General features: G+C 38.1%; 1 protein-coding gene across 1 annotated transcript in view; it reads right to left on the minus strand.

Annotated features, from left to right (window-relative positions):
• The window catches only part of KNDC1 (kinase non-catalytic C-lobe domain containing 1), a 91,060-nt gene that overhangs the window by 54,453 nt on the left and 22,017 nt on the right, over window positions 1-14,590 (minus strand). The window contains exons 2-4 of the mRNA XM_063434058.1: window positions 13,610-13,808; window positions 7,484-7,542; window positions 1,889-2,035 (exon numbers count right to left, since the gene is read on the minus strand). Of these exons, the coding sequence (XP_063290128.1) occupies window positions 1,889-2,035; window positions 7,484-7,542; window positions 13,610-13,808 (405 nt within the window). The remainder of the gene's footprint in view (window positions 1-1,888; window positions 2,036-7,483; window positions 7,543-13,609; window positions 13,809-14,590) is intronic.

Consider the following 14,590-nt stretch of genomic DNA (forward strand, 5'->3'; position numbering starts at 1 on the left):
TGCTTTTCTTTACATTGGAGTAATAGTTTTTAATTTTAAGTTCTCTTTTCTAACTCTGTATCTGCACACTATGCTGGCGCGATGCATTATGGGGCTGGTAAGTATTTTTTTCCAGGGCTGCTTTTAATTCCCAGTCCGGCCCTGGTGAGCAGCCTGTGGCTGCTCACTGTAAAAAAAAAAAAATGGTAATGGGGGGGGGGGGGGGGGGGGGGACCTACTGTCCTCCCCCCTGGCCCCCACCCTTGCGCGGTGGGTGGGGGCCCTGATAAAACAATAAGGGGGGGGGGGGACCTACTGTCCTCCCCCCCTGGCCCCCACCCCTGAGTGGTGGGTGGGGGCCCTAATAAAATAATAAGGGGGGGGGGACCTACTGTCCTCCCCCCCCGGCCCCCACCCTTGAGCGGTGGGTGGGGGCCCTCATAAAACAATAAGTGGGGGGGACCTACTGTCCTCCCCCCTGCGCGGTGGGTGGGGGCCCTAAATGATCCCCCCCCCCATCAAGGTGACTAGGGGTCCCAAGCCCCTAGTCACCCCCCCCCCACCCAAAACATTCTATCCCCTACCTACCCCCCTCACCCTAAAAATAGTGAGGGGGGAATAAAATAACTAACCTGTAAAAAAAAAAAAATTAAACTTACCATTTGATGTCTTCTTTTTTCTAAATTCTTCTTTCTTCAGCCCCCAAAAAGGCCAAATAAAAATCCATCATACCCGTCGCACTATAAAAAAAAACAAAAAACGAGCGCAAACAAAAATTAATCCATGTTCACCCATGGAGGGCACGCCGCGTACTGAGCTCCGCAGGGCGGGTCAAGGCTTATAAAGCCTTGCCCCGCCCTGCAATTAGGCTTAGAACACACCGATTGGTTGGTTTAAGCCAATCAGAGTGCTCTGTGTCATTTTACACAGCGTGGGAAAATTCAAAAGAACTTTCCCACGCTTGTAAAATGACACAGATCACTGTGATTGGATTTTTTTTTTTTTTTTACAGTGAGCAGCCACAGGCTAGACATGCCCCTACTCGCGGTATAGCGAGTAGGGGCATATTATTTACTAATACTAAGTAATCTTTACTTAGTATTGGTAAATTTGGCTGAAAGACCAATTTAGGTCTTTCAGCCTTTTAGTAGATAGCTCCCTGATACCGTGGGAATTAGGGAGTTATCTACTAAGCGGCTGCAAGATGCAGCCGCGGCAATGAATAGGATCGGAGTTTCATTCATTAGAATGAAATTCCGATACGATCAAAGTACCGAATTGCATCCTAACACCAATGGAGAAACAGTGCTCATTCTGTTAGGATGCAATTCGGCAGTTTTGCCGGCGTTCTGTCTAAGTGACAGGACGTTCGGCAATACTGACAGGAAGCATTGTGGGAACAGGGAGGAAAGCTAGGAATCATGGGAAAATTGCTCTGACCAGCGGAAATGAAGCACACTTTGCTCCTCCGCTGGTCTGAGCTGGTCAAGCGGAGAAATCCTCCATAAGACAAAGAGTCCCTACTTTGTCTTATGATTTTAAAGAAAACTAAAGAAGACAGGAAGAAAAGAATAACAGATCCCGAGAGAGGGGGAGAAGAGGAAGAGATTGAGGAAAGGTAAGTTCGGCATGACAGTGCCGCTTTAAGTTTGAACCTATACTACAGTTCATGTCATAACCAACTGTACAATTACATTTGAAATATAAATTCAACTAGATCAGTTTTAGAACTTTTTTATTAAACATTTGTTTTGGAAACACTGCATTTATTTGTCAAGGACTAAATTAACTGAGCAGAGACACAACGGACTATCTTATCCTTCCCTTAAGGACTAATTGCTACACTAGGTGGTATACAAAATTTTGTTCGATATATTTGCAGTTCACAAAAAGTTCCAAGGCATCTTACCTCGATATCTGGTCTGTCTGCTGGGGTTTCCTGTTGCATGAGATCCAGCAAAGTCTGCAGATCTTGACACATTTCGGTCTCGACTTCTGGTTCAATCACAAATTCGATTGCTGCTTTCAGAGTGGCCCCCAGTGAATATATATGTGCCTGTGTTATGAATAATAATTTATCAATTTGCTGGAACGCGTTAACAAGAATGTCACATAATTAAACATGGGCAGTCTGAAACATGTCTTATAGATAAAACATAAAGAGGGGAAAAAAGGTTTTAACTCCGGGTTTGACTAATACTGACAAAGATCCAATCAAACTATATAGCAAAAAACCAAAAAAAAAAAAAACACAAATGCAAAACAAATATCTGCAGGTTATTAATGGAAAGTATATAAAGGAGTTAAACTCTAGCAATTCCCACAGCAAGGCGGAAGTGCAGTGGATGGTAAATGCTTTAACAAAAAAATTGCTGATGCGTAACTTTACATAGATATTCATTGCTTTCAATAAATTCAAAGTTGCCTGAAGATGTGTTGGCATATTCTACACAAATTTGACAACCACGTGCATTCATATTAAGTGATCACAACTACATTCTTGAAAAATAAATCCACAGAGGTCCATTCCTTACAGGAAATGTATTTATGGAATTTGCGATCGAGGTCTAATACGCAAGAATGAGGTGTAACAGAATATTACAATACTAATGAGAAGCATTGTTACGCCACCTTATTTGAAAGGGATGAGAGAGCACGACTGCTCCGTAGTAAAACACTGCACACTTGGTAAAAGAGCAGGAGAAGAATATGCCATTTAATTCAGGATGGGTGATTTGCTATGCGTAAGCACTGATAAAGAGCTTTCATTTCTTATGTAGCTCACACAATATTGGTTTTAATAACGCTTATAATGTATTGTTGCGATCTGACTGTGATCTTTATTCTGTACCATTTTAGTTTTTTTGAAAAGACAAATATATATAGCTCAAAATGGAACAAAGTGGGATCAGTGCAATATTTTAGTTTAAAGACATGTGAAATGTAGCATTTATTGATATTTGAAACAATTAGAAATGGAATGCAACAAACATACTGTCCGAGTGAATACCGTTCTGTAAACAAACGTTATCCTAACATTATCCTAGTGAAGAGGTTTTTTTCTTCGGGAAAGGAGGCACTTTGTTGGTCTGTAGGACTGTTAGCGTGACATAACTGCCCATCCGCAGTAGGTAGTTACTTTTTTTTATGCCTACTGTACAGTAATGTATCTTTCATTGTATTGTGTATGAGCGGGGGAGGACCAAAACTTATTGCAGCGTCTATAGTCAGTGTGTTATGATTAAGAAAGTGCTGTGAGTGGGAGTTACTTCTACAGAACAATAGGCAGAACCATCGCACTTGGAAAATGTTTTTGTAACGCTCCAATATATTTATCTAACAGTAAATGCTATGCATAAATAACACTGTCAAGACAACATAGAACATGTCCAATTGAAGAGGCTTTATAAAAAAAAAAAAATGCAACAATCTTACTTAAAGACATTTTCAGAAAATCTTTCTCCGCATCTGAACACATTATGATTTACCGTAACAGTTATTTGATTTAAATTTTAAATCCTTTACTGAACAGTGGGTGACGTCGTCCTAATGTTATTCTCAGTTCAATGCAGGAGGGTCTGCATTATCAGGGCAGCTCTGGGAAATACATTTCCCAGCTGACTCTTTTAGCCATTGAATTCTGTCCAAAGATGGACAATATTAATATCGCTAATGCGGAACTAGGACTGTATTGCTTTTCTCTGTGACGAGGCTAGCCTGTAACATTTAACAGTATTTATTTTAACCGTAGGACTCGTAGTGTAATATATAGACACATCACACCATGCAATAAAGAGTATGGCATGATGTAACTTACACTGTTCAATACAGGGGCATCTTATGCCAAATAATTAAGGACAGCAGTTGGACATAGAAGCTATTGCCTAAGCATGTAACCTCACCAATCTCAAATAGCCCATGACATCTAAGTCCCAGTGCTATTAAAAGCAAAAAATGATTTATGCATAAAAACACAACTTAACATAAAAATGAAGAGCAAGGAGAAACTCTGGAGCATATATTAGGGGGATTTAAAGCCATTGTATCTAGAAACATTCAACAGCATTATTGCCCCCAATAAACACGTCATCACTATCTACACACTATATAAATGTATATATAAAAGGGGAAAAACATTTTTTGGAGCAACTTGCTTAGAAAATACCATCGGGGAATTTCATGTCATTTTCTGAAACTAGACTTCATTTAGCTATGTTTGTAACTTTGTTGAATAATATAAAGCAGCTCTGTTCCTTTTTAAAATTTGAATCCATGAATCTTGATGGAGAACATTCAGCTTCTCCTTGAAAATTATGTGCAGTACTGACCTAGGAAGCACCTCTAGTGTTCATCTGAGTGACTGCCACTAGAGGGGTTACTAGCCAGCAACGTAAACACTGCCTTTTCTCCGAAAAGGCATTGTTTACATTAAAAAGCCTGCAGAGACATGCTATAGACACCAGAACCACTACGTTAAGCTGTAGTGATTCTGGTGACTATAAAATCCCTTTTAGTAAAATTCCATTTAAGTTGCCAAGCTAATTAACCCACAATCCATCAGTAAAAAGTAACACACGGTATTAAGATCCAGCTCAAGGAAGAGAAGATAATAAATAAATGCAAAAAGGGGAGGATAATCATTAAGATACAAGAAAAGGATAGAAGAAGGAAAATAAAAAAAAAAGCCATGACAGAGTGGCTTTAAGTAGATCCCATGTGAGGAAACTGCCGGATTATTACAGATGTCCTGCTTGGCTGGAGGCAACTCAGTTCCATGTTAGTGGGCTCAAGGGAAATAAAATGATTTATGTGGAAGATACACTAGTATAACATGCTGGAAAGACAAGCTCTTTTTTGTAGCTGCGATATTATAATAGGGGTTTCACCAATGGTAGTTTGATAACAATAGGTCCTGATTGTCCCCAAGTACAGTGAAAACTGACAACTGCTCTGTCAGTCTAATCTAGCAGTCGTGACATTCATTGCCTGTTACATCCAGAGATACTGAATGATTATTATACGCAGAGGATTGCTGGAGGCCACAGAGTGAACCATTGTTCTATGATTACAGAGTACCTTGCGTTACACTGTCATTTGCTTTAGGGCAGACCTCTAGCATGAGCATATTCCCAGCTGCACATAACTCATATTCCCAACATGTTAATTTTACATGTTTTTACTGTTTGGTAGTTTAACTTTGTAAAACAATAGGCAAATTAGCAGACATCAGAAACCCACAAAAGGATCATTAACAAAATAAGTACGTTAGCACATTGGTAAGTATTAAAAGCACTCGCTATGGACAAGAGGCACAGCTTATTGTAGTGGTTATAGGGCAAAGAATCTTTAGGTGCAGTCCCTCCAGTTTTTGTCAAATATTTTTTTGTGTTTTGAAAAAGAAAAAAAAAATTTTTTTCTGTAATCCACAGTACCATGGAGAGAATGTGAAAAATCTTATTAGCATTTCTAGAAGAAATACTGCATAGCCCTCAAAATATTTACACAGTGCAACAAACCACGCACGGAATAACAGGACTTAAGGAGTCACTCCAGACACTTTAGCTTGCTGAAAAGCTGTGTGTGAACAGTATGCCCTATTTTTTTAGTTTTGGAAATAGTGCAGATTTCAATAGAAATTGACACTTTTAGAAATTTACCTGGTTACACCACCTTGGCTTTCAAGCAGATGACATATCATGTTAGTAACTGGTTTGGTTAGCTTATTTGCACTTAAAGGGACACTATAGTGTCAGGAAAACCGCTTGGTTTTCCTGACACTATAGTACCCTGAGGATGCCCCCACCCTCAGGGTCCCACTCCCACAGCACTGAAGGAGTTAAAACCCCTTCAGCTACTCACCCTTTTCCACTGCCGGGCTCCCTAACCTCTCCGCCCCCGCGACGTCAGCCGAAAGCACATGCGCGGCACTGCCACGCGCGCAGTCAAAGTGTCAATGTTTTCCTATGGACGCTCTGCGTGATTAAGGCATAATATGCCTCAATCATTGCCGTTGCGCCTCTAGTGGCTGTCCGGAAGACAGCCACTAGAGGGTGGCTGAACCCTAGATGTAAACATAGCAGTTTCTCAGAAAACTGCTACGTTTACATCAGGCAGGGTTAACCCTAGAGGGACCTGACACCCAGACCACTTAATTGAGCTGAAGTGGTCTGGGTAACTATAGTGTCCCTTTAACCCAAGAGGCAGCAATTGCTCAGAGCACCTGCCTTGAAAGGACTTCTAATTGAGCTAGGAAGATTGTGAATGGGTTTAGAAGGGGAGGGCTTGCAAAATCAGCAGACAAGTAAACTGCAACTTTTGTTTTCGGAGATACCCCATATGAAAAAATGCTTAAAGGGACACTATAGTCACCAGAACAACTACAGCTTATTGAGATTGTTCTGGTGAGTAGAATCATTACCTTCAGGCTTTTTGCTGTAAACAATGTATTTTCAGAGAAAATTGAGTGTTTACATTACAAACTAGTGATAACTTCACTGGCCGCTCCTCAGATAGCTGTTAGAGATCCTTCCTGGGTCATGGCTGCCTAAAATGCATCCAGACATTCAGTATCTCCTCCCTCTGCATGCAGACACTGAACTTTCCTCATAGAGATTCATTGATTCAATTCATCTCTAGGAGGAGATGCTGATTGGCCAGGGCTGTATTTGAATTGTGTTGGCTCTGCCCCTGATCTGCCTCTTTGTCAGTCTCAGCCAATCCTATGAAGAAGCACTGTGATTGGATCAGGCCACGACTTCTGATGATGTCAGCAGGCAGCTTCAGGCTTGAATACAAGTAAGATTTTGCTATAATTAGGAAGGCATGAGGGGCCCAGGGGGACTAGATGGTGGTTTTAACACTATAGGGTCAGGAATACATATTTGTGTTCCTGACCCGTTAATGTTCCTTTAATAAATACATGCAAGTTCAGCGTATATCAACTAAACTGTGAATTTTATTTTGTATTTGAGCAGTAAATTGTCACCTTAACAACTAATGAGATTACTTTAAACTGGCCATGTTGATGCTATGATTTTTTTTTTTTTTTTTATATAAAGTTCTTATTAATGTTTCCGGTAAATGCAACTTATAGTTAAAATAACAATTGGTTTTTTTCTGGACTATAGATTCCCTTATAGCGAAGTGATCCCTGTCCACCACCATTTGCTCTGTGAAACTTAATTACAAGAAATATTACTTACCTTGATTCTAGCCCATAGACTCCTCCGCTGCAGCCCCCAGCTCCTCCACTGGTGTAAGCATCCAAGCTGACAACACCCCCAATCTCCTCTAATCCATTGGATTGGCACTAGGCATGTGCAGCCAAACACCACAGTCTGCCAATCACATGCTGCTATCAGCACCATTTGATTCCAGGACTGAGTTTAACTCATTTCATTAAAAAATAAGTGGTTTGGGTCACCTTAATGGTCCTTTAAGAATACAACTACACCCCTCAACAGGTTTTTGTACAGATATGTAGACAGAGAGACACACAACTCACCTCCAATGTATTGCCCGTTAAATCAAACTCTGGAGGTACAAAATCACCTTCAGGATCATCTAAAATTGAGAGAATTAACAGAAAATGTCAGCAATCTGGCTTTCTAAGCTATTTATAGTCACAAATCACAAATACTGCACACATGAACAACGTTTAAAAACAGATGAAAAAAAGAACATCACAGAGTAATAGCAACATGAACTTACCTTGGTTGTACTAATTATAAATACAAGCTTGAAAAAGAATACAAATGCTACTAAGGTTTCCTTATACTCATGCGAAAATATAACGGATATGCCTGCAATGCCAAATATATGAATGGAAAATATGTAAAAAAAAAAAAAAACAACACATTTTTCTAGTGTGTGTTTTATCCACGTTAAATAAACTCAATGCGACACCCAATTTCATTTAAATTCTTTTGCAAATTCTGAATTAACTTACTTTACTTTTATCTACCGTAATTGTTGGACGGCAAACATTCTAGTGACTTAAGTCACCAAAACAACTTTAGTTTAATGAAGCAGTTTTGATGTACAGATAATTCTCCTGCAGTATCACTGCTCAATTCTCCCCAATTTAGAAGTGAAACCACAATGTTTGTACAGCCCTAGTCACACCTTGATGCAAGCAATTTACACAGCCTCTCTAAACACTTCCTGTAAAGAGTCATCTAATGTTTACACTTCCTTTATTGTAAATTCTGTTTAATTTTTTGTTTCTTACCTCCTGCTCTTGTAATAGCTCGCTAGACCCTGCAGGATCCTCCTGTATGTAATTAAAGCTCAATTTACAAACCAGGAGGTACAAACTTTCAAAGTAAGTTGCATCTGTTTGAAATTTAAACCATTTTGTTTTCATACAGGCCTTGTCAGTAACAGCCAGGAGAGCGGTGCATGAACAGAAACAAAGGTGATTTAACTCCTGAAATGCAAAGAATTGAGCAGTGAAACTTCACTGGCATGATCTATACACAAAAACTGCTTTATTAAGCTAAAGTTGTTTTGGTGAATATAGTGTCCCTTTTAATTTGGCAGCTAAAGTTCCCATGATAAAACAGAAAAGAGGGCGGTGGTTGCGCACACAGTGAATGATATCCTTGGTCTTAAGTGTAGACCCTTAGGTTCTGCGAATATAAAAAACCATCATAGGGCAATACATCTTAGCCACAGTAAAGAGTGTAAAAAACTTGGAAAACTCACAATATTTAGAGCCTTTCTGAGTTGGCTCTAAACTTTAAAAGCAGTATGCTGAATCTGGTGCTGGTAATGCAGTCACAGGGTCCCTTGGGAAAAATGCCAACCGCCTCCTTTGTGTATAAATCAGGAACCAGGGTCACCAAATAGATAATAAGTAAATACTTTAATTTAATACATAAAAATATATAAATAAAGCTTTATTTATATATTTTTATGTATTAAATTAAAGTATTTACTTATTATCTATTTGGTAGTCTATTTGGTTATCTATTTACTTATTATCTATAAGGCTCTAAATATTGTGAGTTTTCCAAGTTTTTTACACTCTTTACTGTGGCTAAGATGTATTGCCCTATGATGGTTTTTTATATTCGCAGAACCTAAGGGTCTACACTTAAGACCAAGGATATCATTCACTGTGTGCGCAACCACCGCCCTCTTTTCTGTTTTATCTTTGTAGTAAGTGTTATAAAGTGACTATACACTTGGGTGGTTTTTATGTGTGCTGCGCTGTTTTTTTATATATGATATTTTGAACATATTACTATTAATTTTTAGTGCCATTCTTTATCTCTGTTTTTTAAAAGTTCCCATGATGTTCAGCCGAAATAACGGATGATTGAGAATCAAGGGAAATCAAGTCTCTATACATCCTAGTACGTCATACTTAGGCATCACTGTTTTAAAATTGACAGCTGACTGCCCTGAAATATCAGAATTGAAGTCCAAAAACTTTGAGAAATCCGCAGCTGGTCACCCAAGATCTGAGAAGTATTGGTATCATCCCAGCCATTTGTATCTAAACCACAAAAAGATAAAACCACTGTTGGTGGTTCGCTATTCTGTATGTCTTCTTTATGAAAAGTGCTCAAAAGTAACACGTTTTCATTGTTTAAAAAGAAAAAGAAAATTGCACTTTTTTTTTTATGTGAAAGTCTCTCACCTATTATATAATTTTGCTTAGTTTCAAAGCTATTACTTTCCAAAAAATGAATTGGTGGTTGAATAATCTCCAACGGTCTCACCTCCCCCAATGCACATTCACAAATCAGACCTTTATATAAGCAGATCAGCCAAATACTGAATGTAATTTTCCAAAGTACTACGCACAACCTGCAGGCTTCCTGCGTGTGGATTTTAAATGCTGCAGAGTGACGATGGCTCGGCTTCACTCCTGCTGAGTCAAGAAGGGAAAGGGGAATACAGAAATACAGATAATGATGTCAGATGAGACCCAGTTGCCTCATCCTCACTTGCTATTCTACTCGTGTACCAATGGGTTTGTTTTATTTCATTATCTCGTATATAGTCATTTTTTTAAAAGTATAAATCCTGTTGTTTTTTTGTTTTTAATCATGTCCACAATGCGTACAGGGGCTGCACACTGCAGTATCCAGACACAGAATCAACCAGTCTAACTCATTTCATATACATTTCTCCATTCTCTGCAACAATGGCTAGTCCCTGAGAAAAAAATATTTTAAGATAGAAAGTCTAAGCAGTCTTATTACCTTAAAGTTCCTCTGTTCCTCTATTCCGTTATCGTCAGCCTACTAGTTTGTTGCATCAGTTAGACCCACTCCCCTCCCCCACTCATTCCTGTGTATTTCAATGAATACTCTAAGCACCAAAACAACTTTAGCTTAGTGATGCAGTTTTATTTATAGATCATGCCCCTGCAGTTTCACTGCTCAATTTCTGCAATTTCTGTTTATGCAGCCACACCTCCCCTGGCTGTGACTCACACAACCTACACAAAAAAGGTTTTGTTTATAATCAGATGTTATCCTACTTTATAAGTTTTTGTCTTTAATCACCGGTGTCTATCTGGCATTTACAACTTGATTTGAACTTGCTATTATCGACTAGAAAACATTATATATTAAATAGAGAGGTGCACTCACAGGTCTTCTTCCAAGTGTAAAGTTTATTCTGTTATTTCAAGATTGTCCTTTTTTGGTTTTGGGACAATCTTGAAATAACAGAATAAACTTCACGCTTGGAAGAAGACCTGTGAGTGCACCTCTCTATTCATTATTTATATATTTTATACGCTGGTAGCACCAAGGCAAAAAAACTTAAGGGTGAGTGCCGTGATACATTGGAAATATATATATATATATATATATATATATATATATATATATATATATATATATATATATATATATATATATATATATATATACACACACACACACACACACACACACACACACACACACACACACACACACACACACATATATATATATATATATATATATATATATACACACACACACATATATATATATATATATATACACACACATACACATATATATACACACAAACACACACACAAACACACAATATTTACTATATATATATATATATATATATATTTTTTTTTTTAACTATTTAAATTCCACAAGCAGAAAAGTGCTGCTAAAGAGGAGTAATATGTACTATTAGAGGTTCACTCCTTTCTCATAGGAATATATATTCAGGTCATACTAAAAATAGCTGGAAAGGCAACAATGCCCACACCTGCTCTAGGACATGTACATTCACAGAAGTTTTCATAACCACTTACAGATCCAAATATGCTGGAATTGATGCCTTTTCTAATTTACTACAGATCATTTTAAAGGATATACTTTAATACATGAACTAAACTTGATTAAAAAAAAAAAAAAAAAAAGAAACCCACCTTCAAAGTTGCTGTCACTAATACATTGCAAGCTAAATCAACGGGCCCACTCCTCCTCTCAATCAGGGAGAGGTTTCACCAATCAGGATTGGACTAATTATGGGGGTAATTACTCATAACATTCTGTCCAGCAGGAATTTAAGTGATGATGAGTGGAAATGCTGAATAAGTCATACTGCAGTTGCTTATTACCTTATTCAAAGCACGGGTCACAGTTTTGTTTCTCCTGAGCTACCAAATGGGCAGAGCTAAAGGAAGGAGCATGGAGAGCTGTGTGTGCAACAGGTGCATACTGTGTGGGAAGCACTAACTGAATTAATCTCAGTTTGCAAAGGAAGAAGTAGTATCTGTGACTTTACTTGTCCAGAGGGAAGGCATATAGCTGCAACAATGTTTGGAGATATGGACCAGAGTACTTTAAAAGACCACTATAGTGCCAGGAAAACTTACTTGTTTTCCTGGCACTATAGTGCCCTGAGGGTGCCCCCACCCTCAGGGCCCCCTCCCGCCGGGCTCTAGGGGATGGAAGGGGTTAAACTTACCTCTTTCTCCAGCGCCGGGCGGGGAACTCTCCTCCTCCTCTCCTCCTCCATAGCGACGTCATCAGCTGAAAGCGCATGTGCGGCAGGAGCCGCGCGCGCATTCAGCCAGTCCATAGGAAAGCATTATCAATGTTTTCCTATGGACGCTGGCGTCTTCTTACTGTGAAAATCACAGTGAGAAGCACGGAAGCGCGTCTAGAGGCTGTCAATGAGACAGCCACTAGAGGCTGGCTTAACCCATAGATAAACATAGCAGTTTCTCTGAAACTGCTATGTTTATAGAAGAAAGGGTTAATCCTAGCTGGACCTGGCACCCAGACCACTTCATTAAGCTGAAGTGGTCTGGGTGCCTATAGTTGTCCTTTAAGCACCATAACATTGCAATAATGCAAATTTTGATGGTGTGTAGAGTGACCCTTTAATATCAGGCAGCTACTTGAGAAATCTGATTGATGCAGAATGGATCACAACCTATATTTTGGTTTGAATAACTGGTGTTGGCAAGGATGCCTGCACAAATGCAGAATGAATTCTGAAACATTACGTCGGCCTGTACTTATCTGCATGTCAAACTGGAGAAATGTGTAAAACATGTCTTCTCAGAATTACTGTGCTTAAAATTGACTTTTCATATATATCGCCTTTTAACACCCACACATTTAACAACTATATGACTAAATAACGAATGATGCTTTATAGGCAGGGCAATACATGTTGGCAAAAAAGCCCTTTAATTACCACATTGTCAAGATGACAAAATGTGACAAATAGCCCTTTAGGTGTTAATGAAAATGCATAACAATAGCCAACAATAGTAAGAGACAGTTTCCCTTTAAGCACTGAGCTGACAATGGCATGAAAAATGAGTTTTACCCTTTGCATTTATAATTTTTTGGGGAGTTAAAGTAATATTATTGCTTTTCCCACATTTCTGTGGGAAAAGCAAGTCTTATGGCTTGAATGGTGTGCAGATTTCTGTTTATTGTATTAACTATCCACAGACTTCAGGTGGAAGGGGTTTTCAATCACAATTTTTCCCCACCATAACCTATTTGGATTTTAAGATATATATATATTTTTTTATTTTTTTAAACTTCGGTTGAACGGTTTGAACTGACTCTTGAAGCAACGTAGAAAATTAATTTAGAATCTGTTTTTTTCCATTAGGAATGGATCTAAAATTGTTTCTGGGTAACAGTGCTGTTAATAAAGAAAACATTTGGTGTCTAAAACATTATTACACTATTTGTCATTTCGATCTCAATTAGTGATCCCTCTGCAGTATTTCACATTTACATAATTTCCCAACTTCAATAAAAGGAATGTGAACAGTGAGAAAACATGTTCTAGATATTCACGGGACACCTAACCATTAACCCCTTAAATCACAGAAGGGAGTATGAAACAATAAACTTAGTCCCTTATCCAACACTTAACCGGGGGTTAAAGAACGGGGGTTATGTTGGAAGCAGAGTTTGTCAGCCTGCCAATGATTCATGAAAGTTTTCCATTTAATTATAGAAGATGCCTTTAACAGAACCCAGAGATGCAGATGTCAGTAGTGTCTTTTCAGCAGAACACACAGCATGGTTTTGTTGCTGCCCCCTCTCACTCTCTTTTCAAAGTATCTTATTTAGTGCTGAAAAAAACATCGAGAGCCTTGACGCCAGTGGATGGCAAATATACGTACCACTAAGCTGCTCCATGAAACAGATGTTGCCGTTTGTGTTGAAAGCCAATGTGTCTGGAGTAATGCAAAGCGTCTGGAAGATGGCCGAATGAGCAATACTCTTCATAGAATAGCAGCACTCGAGACATATTGCCCAAATATCCTGCTCTGTAAGACAGTTGTCTCGTAGCGACAAAATATCAGCCAAGGATACATTCTCCTGCCAAGACAATTCACAGACATTTGTTAATGGCTTCATGTTTTACCACATTGCATGTAGCTCAATTTACTAATTTGTAACAAAACATAGCAATTCAATTTGTTAAATAACATGACTTTCACACAGTGCCTATTTAAATAGCACAGTAGCTTATGATTTTATCATAATACATATTCAATTTACCTGTAGCGCTCAATATGTCAAATTAGACCTCAATTTAATATTTGTGGATAAGCTGTTAAATGATTGATGATCTTTTCAAAATATTAAAAGATGGGAAAAAAAAGTCATATATAAAAAACAAAAAATACACACACATACATATATATATATATATATATATATATATATATATATATATATATATATATATATATATATATATGTGTGTGTGTATTTTTTGTTTTTTATATATGACTTTTTTTTATATATATAAATAAATAAATAAATAAAGAAAGAAAATAAGATAGCACTCCCAGGACTTGTAAATCAAAAGGTAAAACTTAACTTTTAACCGGCTTGCAAAAGATCAACGTTTCAGTCTGTTAACCACAGACTGTCCTGATGAAAGTCTGTGGTTAACAGACTGAAACGTCGATCTTTTGCAAGCTGATTAAAAGTTAAGTTTTACCTTTTGAGTTACAAGTCCTGGGAGTGCTATCTTATTTTCTTTTTCTGTATTTTTCTGTATTTTGCTGGACAAGCACCGGGCGAACATACCTTGTGAGTGGAGTGCAGGATTATTTTCCTTGTTATATATATATATATATATATATATATAT

Source organism: Pelobates fuscus, chromosome 10, assembly GCF_036172605.1.
Source record: "Pelobates fuscus isolate aPelFus1 chromosome 10, aPelFus1.pri, whole genome shotgun sequence".
Classification (NCBI taxonomy): domain Eukaryota; kingdom Metazoa; phylum Chordata; class Amphibia; order Anura; family Pelobatidae; genus Pelobates; species Pelobates fuscus.